Below are 18,809 nucleotides of genomic sequence, written 5' to 3'. Positions count from 1 at the left end.
AATCTCAGGCCCAGCATAGCCCTGCTAAAGCCAGGAGCTGAGCCTGTGCTGGGGCAGGGCCTGGAGGTCTGTATGTGCCCCACCCTCCTGGTAGTACTGCCAGAGGCTCAGGTTTGAGAACCACTGACCTGGGCAGTGATCTGCTACCAGTGTTCTGCCGGGAGGCTTGTGACAGGCCATTCTGTTGCTTAGGTCGTGTCCCTCAGGTGCCGAGGCCTTGGCACAGCTCGGACCGTTTTTTGGGGGGACTGATCATCCATTCCTATCTATAAAGTATATCAGGAAGATTCTCAGATTTCTTACGTGGAGGGAAAGTTTTATTTTGTCCATTAATACAGCATAACCATTCTTCTTTTAGGTTTTGTGCTTCGGTGTCATTTGTGAAAACTCTTTGTCTAGCTCTTGGTTATAAAGCTTTGCCCATTTGTATGAGGTCTTAAAAAAACACTCACGTGGGTTTTACAGAGGCCAAGGTGTAACTAGCTGAAGAAATGTATGGTACCATGTGATGCTGCCTGTTAGGGTTGTCTCCCAAGTGGAACTTGAGGCCAAGTTTTCGGGGGAGGTGCAGGGACTCCAGGGAAGTGAGACCAGGAAAGGAAGGCAGCCATCAACTATCGGTGCTGTTCCTGCAACTGTGACCAGAGCTTAACTCAGCACTTAGGAAACTCTAGGAAATGATGCTTGCTGTTTCAAGGCCCCCAAGATCACCTCTGGCCCAAGAACTCAGCGTGTATTATATTCATGGCTATGATTTATTATAGTGAAAGGACACAGAGCCAGATCAGCAAAGGGAAAAGTGCACAAGGCAAATCTAGAGGAAACTAGGCGTGTGTTTCTGAGAATTCCTCCAGTTGGAGGTCCGCAGGCCTTGCTTCATTCTTCCCATGAGTTGACAACCCTTGCGGAACATTGTCGACCAGGAAAGCTAGTTAGAGCTCAGTATCCAGGGTTTTTGTTGGTGACTGGTTACCTAGGCACACTCTGCCTAAAATGTATAAGAATTCCAGGCTCTTAGAAGGAAAGCAGACACTCAGCATAAATCATGTTAGGACATTTTAGGCACAGTGGTTCTGGGGATGGCAGGAACCCTCCCCAAACCCAAGTTCCCAGATGCCAACCACGAGCAAGCAGGCTTCTGGAGGAGAGCAGCCTTGGGCCTGCACAGGCACAAAACACAGGCCTGGAAATGACCCCATTCAAGGGGCAGGAGAGTGGGGGTATTTTGACATCCGTGCTGGTAGTCATCAATTAATACCTGCTCCCAATGATGCATTTCAGGCGTGTGACGTGAGCAAAGCCACTTTCTGTGGGTATCAAACAATGCTATCAGGCACAGTATACCCCTGGAAATCAGCTGGAGCTTACCAGAAGTTTTGGACTGATCTGGATAGGGTACTGGCAGCATCAGATACAGCAGTAGTCATTCTAGAAATTGGGTGAGGAAGACAAAGCCATGTGTACTGGGTGATTTGCATGCACATGGTCAGGTGGCAGTATTGCAACTGTGGGTGAAGTGATCAAGGTCAAGGCTTCCTACCGAACATCCTTGGGATGTGGCAGGAGTCCCTGGTATAGGATATTGCTGAGCCATGAGGTGCAGAAAGAGCCACAGGCATATTCCTTCTTCTGTTGTCTGCCTATTGGTAGGGATGGGAAAGTGTGTGTATGTGTTTGTGTGTGTGAGAGTGTGTGGAAGTACACTGTGTGAGCATTTGTTTTTATTTATTTATTTATTTTAGCTAAAACATATTTATTCATTTCCTTAAAATGTAGGAAGAAAAACAAAGATACAGATAACATGGAGATTATATGAGTTTGCTCTGTCTGCCATAATAAAATCCCATATATTAGGTGGCTTAAGCAACAGACATTCATTTTCTTCCAATTCTGGAACCTGGGAGTCTGAGATCAAGAAGTTGGCAGAGTCGGTTTTTTCTGAGGCCTCTGTTACTTGCTTGTAGATCATTGTCTTCTTCCCATGTCTTCACACTGTCTTGCCTGTGTGTGTGTCTGTGTCCTATTTTCTCCTTTATTCAATGTTTTCCCAAGCAATATCCTTTGACCATTCTTTTTAAAAATAATTATTTTATTTTATTTTTTTAATTTATTTTATTTATTCATTTAGTTTCATGTGGCGCTAAGGATCAAACCCAGTGCCTCACACATGCTAGCCAAGCACTCTGCCACTGAGCCACAGCCCCAGTCCTCCTTGGACCACTTTTTAGTTGACTATTTGGTTTCAACGGTTTAGTCCGTTGTGGGCTGACTCCATAACTCTGGTCCCAGGTGAGGCAGAACATTGCGGCAGAAGGGTGTGGCAGAGGAAGGCAGCTCAGTTCATGGCAGCCAGGAAGCAGAGCTCTTTTATTCTTAAACTTCCACTTTTAGTGTTTCAATTCTGAGCAGTATGAATAGGCAAAGAGGTGTTTGCTACAGTCTCAAACATTTGTGACAAATTTTTGTTTGCCTCCATCCACACAAGCAGATTAAGAGAACATGGCTCAGTTATATAATTTGAAGTCAGTGATTAATTTGTCCTAGACTGTAGTGCTTAAGCATGGCATGTTGTGTGCATTGAGACCAAGGGTCTGAATACAGGTAACCCAGGTATCCTCATTTTGTGCAAGCTCTGGTTTACTCCGTTTCGGAGAACTGAGTGGACAATGAGGAGCTGCGGACCAGATGGGCTGGCTGTTGGCAGCTCAGCAGGGCAGATGACGCACCCATGTCTGACTGTGGAGCCAGGTGCTCTGAACTCACCCCCACCCCCGTGGCCCACTTTCAGCCATTTGTATCACCCCTTCAAACTCTTCCTGAACCTTTGTACATACTGCTGAATATGCTAACTAATTGTAAAATAAACACCTGTGTCTCCACTTTACCTCCCAGGTCAGGACCAAATGTTTACATTGCTGGCATCTTCTGTCCCCATCCATCACTGCCCCTCCTCCTGAAAACCTCTCTCCTGACTTCTACTATGCTTGTATCTCTGATTTTCTTTGTAGATTTACCACTGAATCATGCATTCCTGAAAATCATAGTTTACTTCTGTTTTTGAACATTACATAAATGGAAACACATAGTGTGTACTTTAATGTGTTTGGATTCTTTTGCTCAGTATTCTGTTTTAAAGTCATTAGTTGCAGGCATCTTTGGTGATGTATGCTTGAGTCAGAGAGTGAGTAGAAGAGAATCCACTGATGGTGACAAAGAAACTGCCAAAGGTTGGAGAGGGAATTATCATTTCTTTGGGTAGAGCTGGAGCCTTGGGCTGTGCGGTAACCAGAGGTAGGAGTTACAGGGCAAGCCCAGGGGCAGGAGTACAAATGAGAGGGTTGGGTAGGGAGGAGGAGCTAAATAAAGGTTGGAGCCCAGATGCAGAATGGTGGAGGCAATCCTCCTATAGGTGGTGGCTGAACCTGTGGATTCTGGTGGAGCTCCCTCTGGTGGCCGTATGCTATAATGACATTGCCTCTGAGCCCAGGGGCATCTAGCCTGGTGGCCTTTACAGGACTCGCCGGCCAGCTGACATGGGTCCTCAGCTCGGCACCTTGAGTAGTCCACATAGGTTGCAAGAGAAGGAACTTTGAAAGACTGCTTGTGAGGAGTTTTGGGGGCTTCTGCAAAATCTGTAAGAAATGAAGCTTTTGGGGTGTTTATTTTTGGATGCTATCTGACCAAGCCCTGGCTCTGAGCTTAATGTTCTCAGGTCCTCTCTGACAGCTGTGTGGTTCTAGAATCCCTGGTGTGTCCTATTCTGCTCATGGTGTTTGTCAACACTACAGGAAAGCTCTAGCTGCAATGACCTTGAATATTCTGTTACAGCCATGGTGTGATTATTTTTTAATTAATGAGCAAAGGCACCTGGAATCTGGAAGCATTTGGATAGCTGATTAGTTGGAGAAATCTTTTCAGATTGTAGGATCTCAGAAACCTCAGGATGTATGTGTGTGCATATGTATTAGGAATTGCTTTTTATTTTTCCAAAACTTCAAGGTTGAAATGTTGCTAGCAAAGTCCATTAGTTGCATTTCTTGGATGCCATCCTTCCCTTAAACAATCCTATTGAGGAACGACTGCGGCTACTTATCTTTTAACTTGTCCCAGTGGATCAGGATGATTTGCTGGGTCCTATTGGTAGGTGAGAGTTGTAAGTGCACTGGTAGCTCTGGTGCCTCCAACAGGGGCCCGGCAGGTGGCTTGTGGTGAAAATAAAGGGCCAGCAACTGAGTCTGCACACAAAACCCAGTCCCTTACTTGTTTTTGTAAATAAAGTTTTATTAGCACATAGCCGCACCCCTGCATTTACATGTTGACTGTGACTGTTTTGTCCTATAATGGCAGTGCAGAAATTGCAATAGAGACTGTAGGGCCCACAGAACCAAAAATATTTCCCATCTGGCCCCTTATGGGAAACATTTGCTAACCCCTAACTATCAGTTCGGCCTCTTTGAGAGGACAAGAAGGAGAAAGATGGCCTGAAAGGCTCATGAGACTCGGACAAGATTTTAGTAGCAGTTTCTCCCAGGTTCACTCTGACAGAGGACTCTGCTGATGGCCAGCTTTTCTTACAGATTGGAGACTTTTCATCTTTGAATCTGAATTGCAACTTTCTGTTCAATCTGTCCAAGTCTTCTTGGGGTTAGCTAAATCAGCAAATAATATAACATGGTCTGATTTGGGAGAGGAATGCTGGCATAAAAATTGTCAGGTTCCTATGGCACCTGGCCACTGCTGGGCAGAGAGAGAGAGGGACAGGTAGAAGGTCACAATATGTGATGAGTGGGTGTGGAATATGCTGGCAGCATGCTGTGTAATGCCTCCAAATGGAAAACCATCCAAATGTCCATCCACAGCAAATGGAGAAGTACATTGGGGTTTACTACCATAGTCAAACAAAAGAATAGCTCCATCCAGGTTACCATCTGCTTTTGTACACTCACGAGTTGAGAATGCTTGTTACACTTTTATATGTGGAAAAAAGTGAAAAAAGAATAATATGTTGTGACATGTGAAGATTATAGAAAATTTTAATTTTAGTCTCCATAAATAGTTTTATTCAGACATAACTTCAGTCATTAATTTGTGTAGTGTCTCTGGCTGCTTTTTAATGACAACTCAGAGTTCAGTAGACCTGAAAGAGACCACTTCACTCACAAAACTTCAAATATTTCCTACCTGGCCCTTGACCAACCCAGTATAAGGCAAAGAGAATGAACAAACAGTAATTATGCTCAACAGCATGGGTAGACTTTACCACAAAATGTAGAACACAAGAAGCTGAAAACAAAAGATTTCATTTATAGAAAGTTCTGAAACAAGCAGCAGGAGTGTATGATATGAGAGTCAGAATAGTATTTACCATTAACAGTGGGACAAGAATTGAAGGGCCGTGAGGAGGCTTCTGGGTCATGTTCTCTTCCTTGGCCTGGATGCTGGTTAAGTGGGTAAGTTTCCTTTGTGAAAATTTGTGGAGAGGTACACTTATAATTTTTGTATTTTTATGGATAGATATTTAGTTAAATAAAAATGTTACTTGAAAAAGTGATTTTCAGGGCTGGATGTAGTTCAGTGGTAGAACATATGCTTTGCTTGCATAAGGCCCTAACACAAACCAGCCACACCAAAACAAACAAATCAGAAAAGTCATTTCCATCTGGCATCTTCTCCAAAGGTTAAACACCAGAGTTTCCTTTGGACCCAGAAATTTCACTCCTAATCGTGTACCCAAGAGAAATGGAAACATGTCCAAAGACTTCACATGAATGTTCATAATAGCATTGTTCACAAGTAACCCAAATAGCTATCAGCTGATGAATGGATAAACAAATGTGATAGAGTTACACAATGGAATAGTATTCTGCAATAAAAAGGAATGAAGTACGGACACAGACTACAACATTTGTGAATCTTGAAAATATTATGCTAAGTGAAGGAAGCCAGACACAAAAGACCACATATTACATGATTCTGTTATGGGAAATGTCCAGAAGAGGCAAATCCATAGAGAGAACATAGATCAGTGGTTGCCTGGGGATTGATTAGAGAAGGAAATGGTACAGGATTACTTTTAGGGAGATAAGAACATTCTAGAATTGGATAGTGGTGATGTACAAATTTATGATTATACTCAAAAACCCCACTGAATCATAAACATTAAAAGTGAATGTTAGTGGGCTGGGGAGATAGCTCAGTTGGTAGAGTGCTTGCCTTGCAAGCACAAGGCCCTGGGTTCAATCCCCAGCACTGCAAAAAAAAAGAAAAGAAAAAAAAAAAGTGAAAGTTAGGGGCTGGGGGTGTGGCTCAGTGGTAGAGCACTTTCCTGGCATTTGTGAGGCCCTGGGTTTGATCCTCAGCACCACATGTAAATAAATAAATAAATAAAATAAAAGATTCATTGACAACTAAAAAAATTGTGAATGTTATAGTATATGAAATAAATCTAAAAGAATGCTTAAAGTAGATTGTGACTATACCCACTCTGTGCATCTGTACAAGTCAGAAGGAAAAGATCCTAAGGCCACAGCCACCTTGTCCATGCTTTCTGCTGCTACTTCAAGTGCAGATAACTTGAGGGAAGACCTGATGCTTCTAACCAGGTAATACAGGCCACTTGAGTAGCACAAAGCAGTTTCTAGAATTCAGTGAAAAAGGGCATGTTAGATTTGCTACTTTTGTTTACTAACACTGTAGTTCTCAGAAAAAAACAGGACGAACTGAAAGATCAGCGATAACTCACTTCCCAGACTTGCCCTGTGATTATATCCAACCCCACTCACATTCCTCTGATATGTTTTCCTTTGGTCTAAGGAGAGAGAGAGAGGAGAATCTTTGCAGCAGCCACTCCTGTGTGTTCCCATTGCCCAGCAAGGACTGTTGAGGGTTACCACAAGGCTCCACTGCTCACCTCTAGGTGTCTTTTTATACATATTTATCAATCTCTTTTGGGTTACACTTTTTGATTCTTGCTTGCTTTTGAGGGTATGAGATGATCACCCAGATTATCTCGGAGTTTGAATTTCACTGACACTGAAGAGTACAATCTTAGGGTTTTTTGTTCTGTAATGACTGATAAAAACAGCTGGCAATGAAGATGACTCTGAAATTTCTGGAAAGTCCCACAGGCCTAAATGTTATCTGTGGCAGAGACAGATAGCTTTGATGAATGAAAAAAAGGTTTGCTTGTCCCAAAGAGGGTGAAAGGAGCAGGTACTAACTTTTAATCTCCCTGTCCCTGTGCTAGGGAGGAGGTGGGGAGCACCTGCAGAAACAGCCCATTCCAGGGCTCTGACTTTGGAGAGGAGATGTGGTGAGAGCCAGGGAGTGTCATTGGAGGTCGCACAGCCAGACTGGGGATTTGTGTAAATCCCTCCTTAAGTGATCTTGCTACTTTGAATAGAGGTGTATTAGATTTGAAAGGAAATGGCCTCTGATTAATGAAAATACTTGGAGGAGTTTTTAGGAAAAGATTTTTAAAGTATAGGCATAGATTCATGATTTAATGGCTCCAGTGATTCTTAGTAAACAGATGCCCACGTAGGGTCCCCCAAAAGCTCAAGTGGATTACCTTAACTGCCCAGAGAAGATTTGGAGTCTGTCAGGTGCCCCCTGTCAGCTGCAGACTCCAGAGGGGTGATTAGATCAACTTTGGAAATGAGGTGACATGCAGGGCAGTAAGGAAAATGTGTTTTCATGAAACACCTATGATTTTAATTTGAACAATTAAAAAGAACATTAACCACACTGGGTTGCAGATGTCAGCTCATTCCGTCTTTGTAACAACACCCAAGGCAGGTGCTGTTCCTATCCCCATTTCATAGATGAGGAGACTGAGGCATGGAAAAGTTCAGCAACTTGCCCAAGATCACACAGCTAGGAAGTGCACAGCTGGGAGTGGAGCCAGGCAGTGCTGTTTCAGAGTCTGTTTCTAACCTCTATGCAGTGCTGCCTCTCAGGAAATGCTCAAAGTATAGAGGGAAAAGCACACTGAAGAACTAGCTATATCATACTGTCCATTTATTTTAAAATACATCTATGAAAAATATAGCAATATGTTATAGTGATTCACTCTCTAGGCTATGTTCATAGAGAATCATTGTTTTCTTCTGGATGCTTTTTTGTGAAGATTTTTTATAAGTTGGATAGTCAGTTTAATTTTTCAAAAATAGCCACAACAGAATGTCTGGTTTCTGGCTGCTCCTCCAGAGCCTTGCCATGCCCCACTCCAGAGGTGGTATTTACTTTCTCTCCACTTGGACCTGGGAGGGCTTTTGTGATTGCCTCAATGGATCTCATGTGGCAGAAGGGCAACTGCTGACTTCTGTTGCCAAGCCAGGTGGTATGATACAGCTTCTTCCTGATCTCTGAGTGGACACAATTACTTTGGAGACCAGAGCCTGCAAGTGAGAATCCACGCCACCCAGTGCCACCATGCTGGGACGGACACTTGGAGGTGCCACATGGAGAGATAGATGTCCAGGAAGCCCCAGCTGCTCTAGTTCCCAACTGTTGAATCTTGCAGCCCAGACACTGAAGTGTAGTGAACAGACCTTCAGATGACTCCAGCCTTGTCTGGCCGCAGCCTCAAGAGAGACCCCAGGTGAGAACCATCTAGCAGAGCCCAATCATACTCAGGCAATATAAAGAGATGATTGTTTCTAAGCTGCTGTGTTTGGGGATCTCCACTAGATTACTTATATGGCTTTTTTTCCCTTTTATGGCTATACTAACAGTGAGATGCTCCGTGGTATTGCAGGGAAAAAAGGACAGAGAGATTGTTCTTAGTCCTGCTGATTCAGGCTGAGAGAAATGAAGCCACCCAGCAGACTCCCAGGTTACCATGCAGGGTGCAGCTTCCTCCCTGTGCCCCCTGCCCTGCTCTTTATATAGTAGCAGCAGGTCAAGGTCCCAGTCCTGATAATTTTTCATATTTTTATTAGTGCATCATAATTATATATGATAATGGGATTTGTTGTTACACATTCATACATGCACATGATATAACAACATAATTTGGTCAATATTGTTCGCCAGTATTTCCCCTTTCCCTCTCCTCCTCCCTCCCCCTGGTCCCTTTTCTCTACTCTGTTGGGCTTCCTTCAATTTTCAAAAGACCTCCACCACCACCTTTCTTTTCCTTATCTTCCACATAGGAGAGAAAACATATTCCTCTTGATTTTCTGAGTTTGGCTTATTTCACTTAACATAATACTCTTGAGTTCTATCCATTTACCTATAAATGACATAATTTCATTCTCTATGGCTAAGTGAACTTCATTATGTATATATACCACATTTTCTTTATCCATTTATCCACTGATGGACACCTGTCTCTTCTGCTCACATATGTTTCTCTTCTCTCTTTCCTGAGTCTTTTATCCTATTTGTGATGAAATTAAATCTTAGAAATTTTTGGTGAGTGCATAAGTGGAATCTACAAAACTTCTGTAATGGGGGCCTTGCCTCTGTCACCCCAGTGGTTCAGAAATAAACGTGCATTTAAATGAACTCAAAATATGTTATTGAACATGAACTCTGTGCTGGGCCTAGCAATGGAGATGCAGCAGGTATGCTGTTGTTCATGACTACAGAGGGTCATCGGAATGGGAAGTTATTTGTTGCCATGATGTAATTAGGATTTCTGTTAAAGAATCTTTGAGGAGGCCAAGGAAGACACCCTGTGCTCTTTCCGGGGAAATTAATGCAAGTTCCATAGATGGGGACAAATAGAACAGGGTTCTGGAAGGTGAATGGGAACTTCCCAAGCAAAAGAGAAAAGCTGTTCAAATCGGAGGGAACAGCACATTCAAAGGAATGGGTTTCTGCCTAACATTTTGGTGACCCACATGCTGAGTAGCCTGAGGTGGTGGGTTCTATATTTAGTCAAGCCTAGATTATACTTAGAATCTGTCCTTCTTAATGTTGATCTGGGTGATTTCCTGCTTTCTTTCATCTTCTAGAACCCATTACATTATCACCAACAGTCAGCTATGCAAAGTCCAGGTTTCCTTGAAATGATACAGATCCCTGTTCTGAGGTTGAGCCAGTCCATTCTGAGTTACTTTCAACATCAAAGTCATAAATATATCATTGATGTTATCACAGTTAACACATACCTGTCTTTGTTGGGCCCTGGTGGAGTGAGTTTTACTGGTCAGATTCTGTTGTTATCACTTGCTGTTGAAGACTTTGATCCTGCCATCTTGAGGTCTTCATGTTGAGAGACCAAACTGGCTGATACTTTTTTGCTTTGAGGGATGGGATAAAAGACTAGGTGTTCTGCAGGCCTTCCAAAGTCCCTTTGTAGGTAAATAATGGTTGTGTGGGAGAAATGTTATCTTGTTAGGCAGGATAACGCTAGCATGGATTAGGGCAAATTCTGTTTTATCCTGTCTCTGTTGGTGGCTTTGTCATCTGTTGCTGCTGCAGCCCTTCTCCCCTGGAATTGGTCTGCATAGCCACAGATAACTTGACTTGTCTTCATTTTCCTCTCCCTCAGAGCCCAAGAAAATTCTCTCTCTTATCAGTTGTTATGATGCACCTAACTCCTCCTCACCTCCTTTCTCTTTGCCCTCCCTGCCCAGGAAGCACAGAGACTCTGTAGATTAGATCATGTTTATTTTCCTCTACCAATTATGTGCCTATCATCATGCCCATGACAAGCTCAATCAAAGTTTAAAGACACATTTGTTCTCCAGAGTAACTTTCCATTTCAAGCATTAATTGTCTGGAGTTGTTGCTTGTCTGGAGTTTTGTTTTAGTTTCAGGTAGTATCAACTCCCTTTTAACAGAAGGTCCAAAGCTCTTCAATTCTTTTCTCTGCTCTGGGCTTTTCTGACCAGGGCTCTGCATTGTGGGTCAATAGCCCATTGTCTTATTTTCCCATCAGAGATTTTCTTTACCACAAGTAATAGGAGATTATGACCATCTTGTTTTTTGTAGAAATGAGAATGAAATCTCTGCTTTCTAATTTTATTTCTTCCCTTATCATATTGGTTCTGTTATTGGTTGCTACTGACTTATGCAATATGATTCTTCCCTGGGCCCTCATCAATGGGTGTAGTTTTCAACTTGACACAGCTCAGACCTCAAACTTTGAGCGTTTTAAAGCAGCTGAGTTGCACATATGGTCAATAAATCAATCACTGTGGCCACTTTATTGCTTGTAAGTTGATTACCCTACTTTGCCCATAGTGACTTTTCAATTTGATTAAAACTCAGTTTTATCAGGTGGTGGTTGAGTCCTCCAGATACATAAATACATAAAGCAACGGGAGAAGTGTGCAGTCAACTATTTTTATGACCACCTTCAAGTTTTTAACCAGCCATTCCAGCACTTTTGTGGTCCTCGTCCTACAATTCAAATTTCCATACTCTATGCCAAAGTCATTTTTTATTTAGTGCATATTCCAAGCTCTTGTGTCTGTAACAGTATAGTATTTCTTCTGCTAACTGGGGTGAGTGTCAGTTCTGCTGCAAAGCATTTTCTCCATCTCAGATGAGCTCCTATGTGATCTGTAAATAAGGCTCTGATGGTGGTGGAACAGGGGAGATGCGTTGGCTCATTCCTGATGGTTTTCTGGACAATAGGAACCCAAATGTGGAAATGGAATTGTTATCTTAGAAAAGGAAGAGGCATTCAACTTTCCTTCTGGCCTAGCAGCAGGAGCCATTTTAACTGTATCTTAAGAAAAATAGAAAACGAGCATCTGCACTGGAGCTCCTTGCTCAAGACAGTGTGCCCCAGCTCTGCATGACTCATGGCAGGTTGTCCTGCTTCCCTTGTCCATCTCCATGGTGACCCCCCTTAGTGCAGAGGGTTGCTGCTATTTGCAGATTGACTTGGCTCCTATTAAACTCTCACCACTATTTTTACCCTGTTTTTATTGTCCATTTGGAAAGTCAATGATGAAAGTATGTGGGCTACTGCCTCAGTGGCCTCCTTTATCTCTCAGGGGAACCAGTTACCTGTTTGGTTACAGTTTTTGGCCTCTCTATCCCTCACCTTTTGATACCTTCCTTTTGCGGAGCTTGAGGTTTTCCGGAAATATGTGTAGTTGATCCTCATTTGTAGACTCTTAATTTGCAACTTTTCCTATTTGCTAAAATTTATTTGTAGCCCCTATATTAGTCAGTTTTCTGCCACTATAACAAAAAAACTTGAGATGATCCAGTTCAAAAGAGAAAAGATATATTTTGGTTCACAGTTCTGGAGATTCTGGTTCATAATCAATTGGTCCCTTTGCTTTGGGCCTGTGGCGAGGCAGCATATCATGAAGGGAGCATGTGGTAGAGCAAAGCCACTCACTTCATGCTCATTTCATGGCCAGGATGGGGGTTGGGAGGAGAAAGAGGTCATACCCCCAAGACATAAGTGGCCATACCCCCACCTCTTAAGGCTTCTACCAAGTCCCTAAAACACCATCTTGGGGGCCAAGCCTTCACCACATGAGCTTCTAGAGGACATTTAAGATCCAAACTATAGCACCCCAAAGTTAATACTTGCATTGCTTTCAAGGTCATTCATAGATAGGCATGTGCAGAGTGGCAAAAGGTTTAGTTGCCAGAAGCACATGCTTTCAGTTGAGGTGGGAGAAAACGACCCTTGCCTTTCTGATTCCACCCTCATACTATGAACCAGTGTCATTTTAGTGTTCTGTTTATTACCACATTTTCTGCTTTTTTATTGGTAATTTTGCTGTTCAAAATGGTTCTGAAGCATAGTACTGGAGTGCCAGCTAGCATTTCTAATCATGAGAAGTTTGTGATGTGCCTTGTGGGGAAAACACATGTTAGAGAAACCTTGTTCAGGCATGAGTGATAGTTCAATGTTAATCAACAATACATATTAGATAGGGTGTCATTAAATGGAAATCCATGTAAAACAAGGTTATGTATTGATCCGGGGAAGGCAGCTTTGGGGAAGGATGAGGAATGATGTGGAAAGTGCTCAGAGGGGGAGGAGATGTGTAGGAAGTGAGGCTCAGGCAAGAAGAGACTCGTAGGAACCTAACCCAGAATTCTCCTAGGAGTAGTGCTTCAGTATTTCTTAATTCAGGGTTGGAGGTGACTATAGACCTTAACTGTGATTAACAATGAGAACCAGCTGTGTTCATATTCCATGACAGCAGCAATGCTTATCCTGAAATAATATTTTCTTATATAAGAAAATAGAGCCCATGGATTCTTCTGCTACTGTGTCCAAGTAGAAGTCCTGCTTATGTTTTGAATGGCCAGTTTTCTCTCACAGGTGTAACTTAGCATGGTCCATGCAGGAGCAATGAGTGGCTCCGGAAACCTGATGGATTTCCTTGACGAGCCGTTCCCTGATGTGGGGACTTACGAGGACTTCCACACCATTGATTGGCTGAGGGAGAAGTCACGGGACACTGACAGACACAGAAAGGTAGGTGGCATTTGTAAAGGCCATGCTGAAGGGGATCTCTGCAAAGGCTATGCCGTGTTTCATCTGCAAGTTACGAACAGGGGCTTAGCTTACGTGGAATGTACTGGGTTAGGTTTGAAAGAGAGGAGAATGGCTAGGGAAAGCCATAGGTTTCAAGAGGGAATTACAATATCAGGTGCTTTGGGTTAGAGGCTGTGTCAGACTGAGGGAATGCGGTGTGGAGGCAAGGAGGGGACCCTGAAACCGCATAAATTTGGGACCCATCTTTCCCTTACAACCTCTAGGCTGAGTGACTTTGGGGGTGCCATTTCTTGGCCCAGTTTTCTCATTCATGAGGATGGAGGTAATATACCTAAGGATTAAATGAGATTGTATGTGAAAACGCATTATCATGGTGCCTGACATCCAGTTGGCTGTCAGTATATATTGGAATGGCCACAATACAGTTGTGTATCACATGCCAAGGAATCATTTGGGAAGGAAGGGTTTTTCAGAGGGAGTGACATATCAGTTGGATCCTGAAGGATGACTAAGAGTTTGCTAGTCAGAGAGAGGGGAGAGGATTCTAAACATCAAGAGTGATCCTTTTATTTTTTACTAAGTCCCAGAGGCATGAAACAACATGGCCCATTTGGGCATTTGAGGGAGCTTCTAGGGTATGGTGAAGGATTTATTGAAGGAAGGAATAAGGATGAGTCTGGAAATGTGGGCAGTGGGGCCTTGTTGTGAGTGACCAAGTCGGCCATGGAGAGGAGTTTGTATTTCGTGTTGAAGGCCCCAGAATACAATAAAGATGCATTACAATAAGAGAAGCAGGAAATCCTGAAGTTAGCTCAGGAGAAAGAAGGAGTTCTGAAAGAATGAAGTGAAGATAGAATAAAGGGGATCAGGGACGAGAGACATTCTGAGGAGCTATGGACAGATTTTAGTTGAGATATTGGGGTCAGGAGTGGAGTAGAGTCAAGGAACACCAGGTGGTGCCTTAGATGAAGAGAGGGAGGGAAGGGGAAATGTGAATAACAGAGGGAGGCCAGGAGTTCTGCTTTTCATGCTTTGAATTCAAGCTGCCTGGCTGGCCTGCATGTGGGTTGGAAGGTAGAGAGAATTCTGCAGTTCAAGGATGAGGTTAAGGCTGTGGGAAGAGAATGAGGGGCCCTTGGCATGCAAGTTGATGCTGAAGCTTTAGAGATGGCCAGGGTGGCCAAGGTAGCCAAGGTACATAGAGTAAGGAGGTAGTCAGGACCCTGGGAAAGTCAAGATGTAATAGATGCCAGGGAGGTAGGTGGGGAACCAGAGACAGATACTTAGAAGAAGCAGGTAGAGGAGAAGGAGAGGAACCAGCCAAGAGTGGTCTCAAGTGAGAGGAGGAGGCTGCTCATAAGGTCCCCTGCACAGAGATGTAAATTAGGTGTGTATCAACAATGTAGGGGCTGTCAGTGACCTCAGGGCGAGCAGCTTCAGAGGGGGATGAGGAACAAATGATGAGAGTGCTCAGAGGAGGAAGAGAGATGTGTAGGGAGTATGTAACGTCTTCTTGTTTAGGCGCAAAGATAATGCAGCCTCTGGGTTCCAACATGGAGGAACAAGGCAGACGGGGCAGCCTTCACTCTAGAGCAGGGATTAGCAAACTATGGCTCTCACGCCAAAGCCAGCTGGCACCTTGTTTTATAAATAAAGATTTATTGGAACTCAGCCATGCCTATTCATTTATATATTATCTGTGGCCACTTTTGTGCTACAGTGGCAGAGTTGGGTATATCCAACAGACACCCTTTAACCTGCAGAGCCCAAAATATTTACTCTTTGACCCTTTACAGAAAATGTTTGCTGACCACTGATCTAAAGGATTATGAGGAGGATGATGATCTCAAAGCAATATAGGATTTTCTTAATACAGGAGGAAAGGGGGTATTCTTACCGCATGCAGAGATTTATCCATCTGTTGTGGCAATTGTGATTCACACTACCTGATTCAAAGGTGTACTGTTAAAATTTAACCCTGAAAACAAAAGTAGGAAATGAAGTCTATTTCAATAGATTTTTAATGAACAGACCTTAAAACATAAGTTAGAGTTGTAACTTGCATTCAAACTGGTGACTCTGAATCAATGTCTCCCTTCAGAATGGATTTTAAATAATCAAAGAGCAAATCATATTTAGTATGTTTTTTTAATTAAGTGAATTTTTTTGGTCCTTCAATTCTTTGGAGACTATTATGGCATCTTTATAGCTCTGTGAGCTAGAAAACCCATTTTCTCATTGTGGTACATTACTGAAAGAATAATGTAACTGGGAATTTAGTTGCTTAATTACATTCATTTTCTCAATCACTCTGTTTCCCAAGGAAACCATTTCAGGGAACGAATCATGAATTAGAAAATGTGTTCCAATCAACTGCTGTGTCTGCTTTGTTTCTAGATAACAAGCAAAAGCAAGGAGTCCGTATGGGAGTTCATCAAGAGTTTGCTGGACGCCTGGTCAGGGTGGGTGGTGATGCTGCTCATTGGTCTGCTGGCAGGTACGTGGAAGGGTGTGCAGGACTCCTGTGGAAAGCTGGGGATGCTGAACCCCCAAACTATCCCCTTGGGAAGATTTCTGGAGTGTGGAGTGTTTCTCTTTTACCTCCATGCAAGGGATTTATTACTTGAACTATCTAAGAGCTAAATACATGACCATATATTTAGCCTAAAATCTATCATCATATCCAAGACACGACTTCTGGAGAGCTGTGATTATAGTACTGATGGGCCTTTAGCACACGGAGCAGGGGGTGTTTACCACACTGTAGTTTGCTGAAAGCACACATTTCACATGTGTTATGCTTGGTTTTGTAGAAGGCAGCAAAATATGGAAACATTCTGATCTCTAGTTACCAAACACCATAGGAGATTGGCTTTTACTACTACTGGCAAACCCTGAAATGAACGGTAAATGTCTACCACATTCAGAATAGTGCTAGATGCCCACAGGATCCGAGGTGGGCCCAGGGCAGTATGCCTCCACCCCTCCATTGTTCTGACTATCAGAGACGCTGCATCCTTCAGTTTTGTAATCCCAATGCCGTGTTTGTGAGCAGTAGAAGTTTCGAAGTAAATGGATGCGTATTTGGAGAGAAAACCTTTCCTTTTCAAACCAAATGTACCAGCTCTTCATGGAAACTATTTCCTGAAACTTATTTCCCTTTAGGAGGCTGTGAAGGTTAATGTCTAAGAATTTTTAAAAAAATAAGCCAACATGTAGAAAGCCCTTTAATAAAAATCCCCTACATTTAGCAACCTAATAGTTATGGTTCAAGAGTTGACAATAATACAGGGAGAATATAGCAAGTTCTCTAAGAGAAAAACACTGATGGGGCACAGATATAATTTTGTGATTACAGAGGATTTTGATTGCTGGGCAATCTTTAACGTATGCCAAAGATAATTGTAGGCGGGGAACTGGTTGCCAGGCAAGGGGTCTGTCCGCTTAGCCTGCCTCCGTGTTCCACAAAAAGCCTAGAGAAATGCCTGGGGTGGGGAGGGTAGTTTCCTTTTCTACTAGTCACAGTGGCCATCTGTCTACCTCTCCAGTTCCATCCTTCTTCCCCCAGTGGTGTTTCCCAGTGTATGACTGCAGCCACCATGGAAGGGAATCAGACTTTGGGACCTGGTGTTTTGCCACCAATTTTGCCTGACAGCTTCTATGAAGACCTTTGAAGGTGGACAGAGTGGGAGTTTGCTGTGAATTTTGATGCTTTATGTAGAAGAAATTTATAAAACCTTACAGTGTATCATTATTCTTGGCTCCTAGGTAGGAGAAATTAATAGGGGAAATGAAGAGACTCCATATTCTAGCATCTTGCTGGAGTAAACAGCACAGCTTAGATTTATTGACTAATCTAGGGGCCCTGTTGGGCTATCTTTAACCTAGCTGATTTTGACCAGCTGGTTTCACTTGTGGTCTAATTTCCATCAGTTCTTTCAGGAAGAATCTTCTGGGGAATTAAAAAGATATACTGCTGCCCGGGCTTCAATTAAACAGCCTCTCTGGAGAGGACTTCCTGGCATTGAATACAGACTCCCTCCTTTCCTCTCCATGATTCTAATGTGCAACCTGGGGTGAGAGCCACAGAGGAAACAGATCCCATGGGCACACCAGCAGATGAATACAAGAGGGTAGGAATGGGAGGATATGGAGGATAAAGGAGGCTTAATATTTTTTTTATCTGAATGCACATCGAAGGAAATATAGTGAGCTGTGCCTTTTCCCTACTGTTCTACCGGTGGAGAGGACTCAGGCATCTTACTGCTGGCCAGTCCTCCCCTCAGAGGCACCCTGACCATTTTACTCGAACTCTCTTGATGGAGAACCCCAGCTGTTATCTCCTCTGCAGAGCATTTATCAGGAGATACCACTGGGTGTCGCTGTTGTACCACGGATCAAAGCTGAAGCCCGCCCAGAGCAGTCAGGACCAGGAATGGCAAGGAAGATTGGGTGTGGAATAATGTGATTATAAATGAATGAAAAGTGATGTAATTTGGGCTGATCAGTGAATCTTGATTTTGCACCTCTGCAGTATCCTTCCCTCATCTTCTTCAGGTCTTTGTTCAAATATTATTTTCCATTTGAAACTTTTTCTGATCTCTTTAAAATAACATCCTTTCCTCTCTAAGCCTGCCTCCTCACTTGCCGTATATTTGTATGGAACTGCTCTATTGAAATACAATTCACATAGCATACTATTTAAATGTAAATTCTGTTTTTCAGTGTATTCACAGAGTTGTGTAACCATCATTATGAGCAATTTTAGAATGATTTTATTGCCCCTAAAAGACCCTCTGTAGCCTTTAACTATCAAGTGCCAGCCTCCCCTCCCAGCCCTGGGTCACCTCTAATCTTCTTTCTGTCTCATGTTTGCTTATCCTGGACATTTTGTATAAATGGAATCACACCATGTGGACTTTTGTGATCAACTTCTTTCACACAGCATAATTTTTAAAGGTTCATTCATGTCATAACATGCACCAGTACTTCATTTGTTTTTATTTCCAAATATTTATTCCATTGTGTGGATAGACCACATTTTGTTTACCTTTCATCCATTAATGAACAATTGCATTATTTCTACTTTTTGTCTATTTTGAACACTATTGCTGTGAATATCTGTATACCAGTCTTTGTGTAGATGAATGTTTTCATTTCTCTTGAGTGTCCACCTGGAGTGCACACAGGGTCTGGATGCCTGACCTGACTTCCCCTGTGACACAAAAAAAGGAAAACCTCTTCCCCCATCACTTATAAACTAGTGGAAGTACAAACACGTGTGTGCACATACACTGACATGCATATATCTAGCTAATCATGATATCAGGATGTGAGAAGTATGGTGATAGGGGAAGGACAAACAGCCGCAGCAGTGCCT

General features: G+C 42.9%; 1 protein-coding gene and 1 long non-coding RNA gene across 5 annotated transcripts in view; one reads left to right on the top strand and one right to left on the bottom strand.

The window, feature by feature from the left end:
* Window positions 1-18,809, bottom strand: part of LOC306650885 — a 461,164-nt gene that overhangs the window by 376,578 nt on the left and 65,777 nt on the right. The window lies entirely within an intron of this gene.
* The window catches only part of CLCN4 (chloride voltage-gated channel 4), a gene marked incomplete at its 3' end in the record, with an annotated part of 70,958 nt that overhangs the window by 13,380 nt on the left and 38,769 nt on the right, over window positions 1-18,809 (top strand). For all 4 annotated transcript variants that reach the window (XM_079123148.1, XM_079123147.1, XM_079123146.1 and 1 more), the window contains 2 exons: window positions 13,253-13,408; window positions 15,827-15,926. In XM_079123148.1, the coding sequence (XP_078979274.1) occupies window positions 13,265-13,408; window positions 15,827-15,926 (244 nt within the window). In that variant the 5' untranslated portion in view covers window positions 13,253-13,264. The remainder of the gene's footprint in view (window positions 1-13,252; window positions 13,409-15,826; window positions 15,927-18,809) is intronic.

This window comes from Sciurus vulgaris, assembly GCF_902686455.1.
Source record: "Sciurus vulgaris genome assembly, chromosome: X".
NCBI classification, from domain to species: domain Eukaryota; kingdom Metazoa; phylum Chordata; class Mammalia; order Rodentia; family Sciuridae; genus Sciurus; species Sciurus vulgaris.
The sequence above is the reverse complement of the archived record's forward strand: the minus strand, read 5'-3'. Positions and strand labels throughout refer to the sequence as shown.